Source organism: Bactrocera latifrons, unplaced genomic scaffold (genome assembly GCF_001853355.1).
Source record: "Bactrocera latifrons isolate USDA-ARS-PBARC rearing strain unplaced genomic scaffold, ASM185335v1 scaffold_410, whole genome shotgun sequence".
NCBI lineage: Eukaryota > Metazoa > Arthropoda > Insecta > Diptera > Tephritidae > Bactrocera > Bactrocera latifrons.
This window is the reverse complement of record NW_017537058.1, coordinates 207540-216470: the sequence shown is the minus strand read 5'-3', so window position 1 is coordinate 216470 and position 8931 is coordinate 207540. Positions and strand designations below refer to the sequence as shown.

At 33.0% G+C, this 8931-nt stretch overlaps 1 protein-coding gene across 1 annotated transcript; it reads left to right on the top strand.

Moving 5' to 3' along the window:
- The first annotated feature begins 722 nt into the window (after positions 1-722).
- LOC108972647 (protein MCM10 homolog) lies at positions 723-8179 on the top strand. The gene is made up of 3 exons (XM_018939324.1): positions 723-1770; positions 6697-6972; positions 7053-8179. Exons 1-3 carry the CDS (start codon positions 816-818, stop codon positions 7697-7699), a joined length of 1878 nt encoding a protein of 625 aa, XP_018794869.1. The 5' UTR covers positions 723-815; the 3' UTR covers positions 7700-8179.
- The last annotated feature ends 752 nt before the right edge of the window (positions 8180-8931 follow it).

Here is an 8931-nt window from a genome sequence, read left to right as displayed (position 1 = left end):
TGCTAATGGATTGCCCAGCAATCTGCAGACGCAGGATTAAGGCCCTTGGATCCATGTTTCTAAATAGGGATCACATCACCTCATTAGCACCTAGCAGAATATTGGAATTCATCAATCTGCTGGGGCTAAGTGAGACGCTGTGAGTTAGTAGAGGGCACAATAGACCCTAGGTCGCGGTGCAATCCTCATTCTTTATCTTATCTAATCTTATCGGGCGCAACCGAACATTTTATAATCTATGCAACTTGCAGCAATCTAAGTCAGGGAAACAGTTTAGGAAGTAAAACCAATCATATAGAGTAAAGTCAACCAGATGTTCGAAGTTGTGATATTGGTTAATAGGGGCAAGGTCAAGTTTTCTTTCAAACTTATTTATCTTAGGCAAAAAAGACACTGTTCTTATATATTTTATTGGGATAACTCACATACCACTGAAGGAAGTTTCAAGAAAACTTACAAGTGAAGCGTATTACTAAGCATTGGGACCATGGGACGGAAACATGTACATGTTGTCGCTCCAAATAATTTGTAGAAATGAGAACTGATCTGTCAAATCTTAAAAATGAAGGTCTATTGCTAGCAATATTTATTTGGCACGACAATTACTCTCCCACTATTGCTGAGCATAAACAATAAAATCCAATAAAAAAATCGATGGTCTAAAATATCAACCACATTTGATGTATCGAAATTAAGCGATGTATTGCATTCAAACACATCTATGGATATCAGCTATCACTTTCTATATGATGCATATGTTTGGTTATAGTTGACTAAAATAGTACTGAACCGGCTTAGATTAAGTTTTTGTTAGCATGGCGAGCGGTGTTGATAATGAATTATTAGTGAGAAATGAGGAGCTTTTGAGTTTAGATGCTCTTTTAGCAGAAGTTGATACGGAATTAAAAAGTGTTGCACCCCAGTTTAGTGGAAATAGCTTAAGAAAAATTGATGTCGACAATGTGGAGAATTTCTTGCTACTAAAATTCAATGAGCATTGTGGTCATGTGGATGAACCGTTTTCCACAGCTAATGGTGGTTTTGGCAATCAGATAAATAAGAAAAAAGAGTTAAAAAGTATAACTAAAATTTTAAATGGCAAAGAAATTTTTGAAGATAAAAAAAAAATAAGTCATAGATGCCAATATATGGAGGCCTCATTGAAATCCAATGAAGATTCATATGTATATATCGACCCCATTTTTGGTTTAAGAATACTGGGCCCTCAAATATCAAGTGCATTGTTAATAGARCGAATGGCGGGTCGAAAATTAGTTACATTCAACGAATTATCAAGACAATATGACCCAAAAACGGCATCTGACTGGGTTATCGCTGCCGTGTTAATATCTAAGGAAGTTAAATGTAGTTCAAAATATTTAAACCGTTTTACAATTTGGAGGTTATCGGATCTTCAAGGAAATATGAAAACCATTTCAGTATTACTGTTTCAAAATGCTCACAATGAATTGTGGAAGACATCTCCAGGTACTTGTGTGGCTATTCTCAACCCAACTTATATCGAAAAAAAATCATACACACAAGACATTGCTAATCTTTCAATTGAAACTGCAAATAAAGTGTTAATTTTGGGTAAATCTAAAGATTTTGGTATATGCAAAGCAAAAAAAATGAATGGAGAACAATGTACCAATTTTATTAATTTGCAAGACAGTGATGTTTGTGTTTTTCATATTCGAAAGGAGTTGACAAAAGCTTTTAGACCTTTTGCTGCAAAACAAAATAAGTTTGATCAAAAAATTCAGACTGGTAAGAAATAAGATCAATAGTATTTAATAATATATAGGCTTTCAATATATGTAAGTGAGGTAAGTGCTGACAGAGGAGCTTCTCCAGCGGAGTAATATGCAAAAATAATGTTGCTAACACTTATATCYTTTAAAATTTTCGCGTTTAAAAATTCAAAATTTTGTATTAAAAACACAGGGGTAAATTTTAGAATAGCATCCCTGGATTTCGGGGTTAAAATGGATATGTACGGACAAGAAACGGATTAAGAAATATATATATGCATTATAAATTGGAGGAACACGCATTTTAAATAGTTGATTTTTTAACTTTAAATGCAAATATCTGAAAAACCGTAATTAAGCGGCAACCATGTGTATATATATTCTTGATCTCGAGGATCTTCTCTATCCGTACATACCCATTTTAACCCCGAAATCCGCGGATGCTATTCTAAATCGCAGACACACATAGTATTTCATAATAACAAAATTTAATACACTGAAATAAGTTCACGTCTCACTTTTATTTATATTTTATCTAAATATATTTATTTAAAAATCACTTAAGAAAAGATTAGAATGTTTATAATTATGTAACAACTTTGAGCCATCTTAAAAAACAAATATGAAAAAATTTTCAGGGGCAGAGGTTTTTCGTTTGTACTGTCGCGTGATTCTTTTCCCTTAATTAACTATAATGAAAATTCTATATATGAATATGAAGAACTTCTTTCTGCGTTGGAGTCTGTAAAAAAAATAACCCTGGTCGGGCCAATACTCTGCAATGTCAGCCTCGAAATCCAACGCAGAGAGGTTCTACTTCGGACTGAGTAGGCAATTGAGAAGTTAAGTCCTATCTCGACAAACAAAGACGTAAAATTATAAATCACTCCTAAGTCGCGTCCTGCTATGTGATGCAGAGGCTTGGACCATGACAACATCTACTGAGTCGACTATAAGAGTTTAGTTGCCAAAGGTTCTGCGAAATATTTATTGTCCTTTGCTCTTTGGCATCGGCAAATATCGCATTCGATAGAACGATGACCTGTACATTCCAGCCAGGAATAAAGGGATGTTTAACTTATTCCAGTGTCAGAGCGCTTCAAAATTAGCGTTCCTTATAACATTTTCCATTATGGCCAGATTGGACAATAATTTTTGGGCATTTAAATTAAAGCACCCAACTTTGGTAAGAATCAAAATTACCATATAGTGGTTATTTATTATAAGGAGAAACTATTTAAATATTCTTATGGCATGTTAATACAACTGGCTTGACCTTTTAATACACAATAAAAGGTTTTAATCTGTTTCGCTCTTAATCAATAAATGTGTTTTATAATTTTCCATTGAAAATAATACTACGATGCTTGACATTACAAAATGTTTAATCAAATTCATTTAAATTTCATAACTTCATTTAATTTTCATTGTTTTACATGTGTTGTACGTGCAACAAGTCCCTCCGTTTACGTATTTTTTTGGTAAGATTTCAATCTGGCCATCGCTCGTTTCCAATTGCTAAACTTCAAAACCTACTGAATTCGATTAGTTGTCAAAGTTCAGTAGGTTTTGACKTTTAGCAATTGCTCTCTCACTTCCAGCAAGAGRGGAGTTGGACATCTCTTTATCTCTGCTCCAGCTCTGAAAGTATTCGATGTGGTTTCTAGGGAAKCAGAAGAAGGTCTCCACTCCGTTGGAGAGATCAGGTAGAGGAAGAACTTTTCTTCGCATGGAATCTCGCAATTGCTAAATATAGAATAGGAATTTAAGCGAAAAAAGGAATTTCAACGCATTGCTCATATTTGCTTATCATATGTCAGCGCCCTATTCTTTCATAATTGTTAGCATACAAATGATGTCCACTACGGGTGTAGTAATATTTAAAATAAAGATTTCTTATTTCAAAATATGCAAAAAGTGTAAAATGTGAATTTGTTTAAATATACAGTTTAAGAATTTGAAGTGAAAAATGTGTGTTAATGTGTTAAATGTAGTGAAATTACTTATTTAAATTCTGCAATTTTGGAATTTCGAATATCTTGTAAACTAAGCGTTTGCGGTACCTTTAACCCAATATATTTTTAATCAGGAGAACTGCCTTCCAACGGTACCTTCGGAAGGTGCCGCCAAAGAAATCGGCATTTTGCTATATAGCTCTCACTTACTAATAGTTTTAGAGGTATTTGCATACCTGTTTCTGCGATTTTCAATTAGGCTGTTCACGGTAAGGTGGTTATCGAGTTATGTGGTTATGAGATTAAAAATAACCTCTATGATCCGTGAACATCCCATATTGTATGGTTATATGCTTATTTTCACACAAACAGCTGTTCATTGTTTACATTTTAAGTTCAATGATATTTCTACTTATAAAATGCCTAAACAAAGTTTAAAAAGCAACATAATTGAATTTAAAATAAGTTCTGCTATTCAGGAAATGGACTTCATTGAAGGTATGTGCTTATTAAATAATCGGAATTTTAAGAGTTTAAAAGATTCTTTGTATAAAATTTGCAGACATCTTGCGCTCTGAACAGTGCCACAATGCAATTGTAAACAAAAACAGCTGTTAATATCAGAATTTTCAATTAGAAAATATAAATGGAAATGCCATTGGCTTAGATTTATTTATTTTTTGTGCTGCCATTTAGTAAAACTCCAACGACTTTCTAACACTTGGAAATAAGCAAACAACCACATAATCTGTAAACAAGGGTCTGGGTTGGTCAAAGTTGGTTATTTYRWMRTWCSKYATTTTGTTGTTGTTTACTTAATCACATAACCACATAACCCGATAACCACCTTATCGTGAACAGCCTAAATGAATTTTAGACATATATGTATATTTAATTTTTATTTGCACTTCACTAATTCAGTTCTACACATTTATTTTTAATTAAATAGTTCAAAAATCAGTTTAATTTCGTATTTATTTTTCGTTAAAATCGATTTATGGGTACATTAAAAAATTGTGCAAACAAGCAATAAATAATTGTTAAAATAATTTGTAAATGCTTTAAGATGATGATTATACCGTCAATACAAAATTCATTATGGTGTGGTGAGTAACGTAAAATCTTTCCTTTATCTTGAGAAATACCCGTGCTAGATCGGATAAGGTTTTTTTTTTTTTKAAGGGCAGCCGATGAATGCCCTTATCACAATTCCAACGACAGCCGGTTATACGCATCGCAATTGRCCCGGATTTTATCCGGCCAAGAGCTGTTTTTTGGGCGATCTTTGTTTGTCGTCATTAGAGCAATGCCTTGCAGCAGGTCCTGACTCGTGCTATTATTGAGTCCAATCCGGGCCGGAAAGTATTTTCTGCTACGTTTGAGCTTAAAGGCTCCATACAAACTTCACCTCGGTCAATAAAGGTCCGACCCCGTTGAAGCAGCATGTTTCCTGGCCCTCCCGCTAGGTGATGTCGATGACATCTTAAATAACCCTTACCATCTTAACGCGAATTGATATTCCGTTAAACAACAACAACTGACAGCGTGAAAAAGCATTCAAGGCGATAGGTCTGAAGGCAGTTATGTGTTTGTCCGACCAGGGTTATTTTTTTACTAATGCAGAAAGGAATTCTTTGCTAAAAACTAATATGTTATTTATTTCAAACCTTTGATGTATAGTTTGTTTTCTTTATTTATTTTGGTTCTTTTGTGAACTATGTAGATACTACATTTTGTACACTTCTTTTCATTCGTTTTGTACATTTCATTTCCTTCAAAGTAATCCTGTTCCGCTGCARTACATCTATGGCAACCAATTTTCAAGTCATCATAGCACTTGGAAAATCCTCAGAGCATTCATTGATTCAGCCTTTATATCCTCAATTGAGTCAAAACGGTGTCCTCGGAACACTGARTAGCAAAAAGTTGCACGAAGGTTATTCAGGCGAATTCGGTGGTTACGGCACGATATTAGTTGAAAATGTGGAGAAATGATCACGAATAACCAATCGCACTTACCGATCCAAGCTGGGTTACATCGCCGAAAAAACAGGCCTTGGTCGGATGAAATCGGAGTCAATTTCGGTTCGTAGAACCGGCTGTCGTAGGAATTATCGTACTTTGTTCTTTGTTCAATAAATTCAGATATAGTATAAATCGATGAATATTCTTAACGAGCCTCACAAAACGACGCGTATCTCGAACACTAAAAAATATTCTGACATGATATTTAGCATAGTCATAGTCATAGTCACTAACAGTACTACCAACTTAAAGGAAAAACTTTACTTTCGAAAAACACGAAGTATAAATTAATAATTCATAACACTGTTTATTTGTTTGAATGCCACCCTTTCGTTATTGTGCGAACAAAAGTTATATATGGGTCAATCCGCGTCAAGTGGTCCCTGAAAATTTCGAAAAATCTCCGATTTTGAAAATGAGTAGTTCATTTGGAAGGGTCGCCGTGATATAAATATTTCGTCAAAATTCTTTCTTTTGTTAAAGTTATTGAAGGTTGAAATTTAAAGCATGATAAAATTGTAAAATTATTTTCTTATAAACTACTGGAGATAAATCAATGAAATTTTATGAAAAATTCATGCTACWTTATATAATATATTATATATCTTTTAATGTTCCTTTGCTCATTTTCAAAATCGGAGATTTTTCGAAATTTTCAGGGACCACTTGACGTGGTTTGACCAATATTATAAAAGTAATTTTTGCACTATATAATATAAAATAAAGCGATAGAAACGAATGAGTGAAGTATGAGTGGATATAGCTGTTAAAGATATAAGTGTGAAATCCATTATGAGTCGGAGAAGCACGCGCTTTAAATAGTTCATTTTTTGAACTGTATATATATATTTTCTTGATCCGGAGGACCTCCTCTATCCGTATATACCCATTTTAATCCCAAAATTAGAGGATACTATTTTAAAATTTACCCAATAMAATTATTTTCAAACAATTTTTACTAGCTTGTAGTAGCACATCTGGGCAGCTTAGTACCACAAAACTATTATATAAAGATAAACTAATATTGGATTCATTAAGCAACACCAAAATAACAGAAAATAAAACTACGAATGATTGTACCCTAAATTCTCAAAAATATAAAAATTATGGAATTGCTACCAAAGTTGAAGCAGATGAAAAGCAGCGAAAAACAGACTTGGAACGCGTTAAATCACTCTATATGACACGAAATTTCTCTAATATTTTTTCACAAAATCAAAGCAGAATAGAATTTAAAGGTATATAAAATTACATCGTTATATAAACAGTATTAAAATAATTAATAACTTTGAAAAATAAATTTATTTCAAATAAATAGGTACAGACGCACATCAAAAAGCCAAGGATAAAGCTTTTGAAGTATTAAAAAGGTGTCCCATTGAAAAAGTTAATCCTAACTCAATTCGTGGAACAGTTAAAGGAAAGAAACGTGTATTAGACGTACTTAATGGATCCGAAAATTCTAAACGGCGGAAGATTGAAGAAAACCATGACACGCATATATCAGATATATTTGAAGCTGGTTCAAACCATAGAGACTTGGTAAACGTACGACAAAAGCAAGAAGAAGACAAATATTTTATTAGGTTAGAAAAGAAAGAAGCAATGGAGGAAAAAATGTTAAAAACATTTGCAATATCTTGCAAAGCTGTCATATGCAAGGATTGTAAATATACTGCGCTTTCTGCTGCTGACCGTTGTAAAAATGAGAAGCACTCTTTTAAAATAATAGACGCCGTAAAACGATTTTTTCAATGCAAGGACTGTGAAAATCGTACAATTACGCTTTTTAAGCTTCCTAAATTTAGTTGTTCTAACTGCAAAGGCTCCAGGTGGGAACGTAGTGCAATGATACGTGATCGAAAGCTGAACGATTTACCAATACCATTTTCTATAAGAGGAGACGAAGAGAAATTTTTAGGGACCACAAATTCAAAACAGAATGTTAATCTCCTTATGCCGTAATATTAGCAAATTACTGCAGTTATGTGCTTTATGAAGTATTAGTAAAGCACTTTTGTCAATGATTTATAAATTCATTACGGGGATTCTCTTGCTCTTGCAAAACCCTTTCACTCTGTGCCAGCTGTCATTTGATATAAAGACATATTTCGCCGTTAAATTGTTGACGAAGTTAAGTTTTGAATAGATTTTATAATTTCTATCTAAATTATAAAAATTTACATATATACGGTTTTTTAAAAAACGAATGCAGATGGCCCGCCAATTAATAATGGTCATTTCAAATAAATTGCTCTTCATAGCCTTACATATTTCGGTATAGGGTTTTTGCATTTTATGTCATCATGCAATCTTCCAAAAGCAAGAGAATCCACCTATTATGCCAAGAAAGACTTTACGAAGCTGCAAAATAGGTGTACGGGTTTATTTTGAAAAAAAGGCAAAATTCAATGCATAAAGAAATAAAGAAGAAAAAAAGAAATATTAAATTTGGTTTCAAATGGTGACCCTGGCGAATATACATATGAATTAAATGGTGGGGTGCTATAAGGCCATCGGCAATAAAGCCATATGGCTTTCTTTCACCGTACGTTGAGAAATAGAGCCATACTAATTTTTTTTTACACATCAGCACTAAGGCCATAATCATATTTCTGTCAACTGAGTAATAAAGTCATACTGACTTTGGCAACCCTATTGCATTTCAGAAGTCATATAGATAACAGTATGTAATTACAATACACATCATATGTTTGCTACAACCACGTGCCGATCATCCAACACACATTAGTTCTTTACTTTCCGCGTGTTTGGATTTTGAAGTGGCAGATGAAAGTTATTCGCAAATTCAAAAAATGTTCTGTGTTATATGTTGCGAAGAAGAAAGGCAATTACTGTTTGAACCATGCAAACATTTTAAAGTTTGTGCTTGCTATCAACATATGACAGAAGATTAAAAAAAGAATACTAACATTTTGTGTCCAATTTGTCGTAGAACTGTTAAAAACACTGTATTCATATATTATTAAAATTTAAATATTTTGTTAAAACAGAATGAATTTTGTGCATTTGTAATAAAAAGAAATCAAGAAATGACATACATAAAAATTTTTAAATTAAAGTTGATACCTTCATCAAACCTTTTTGTTTTGGAAAAAAATTTGTCATTATTTCGCTTTCAATAGTTTATGAAAAAATGTGAGTATATCAGGATAGTTTGGCGGCAGGATGTGATT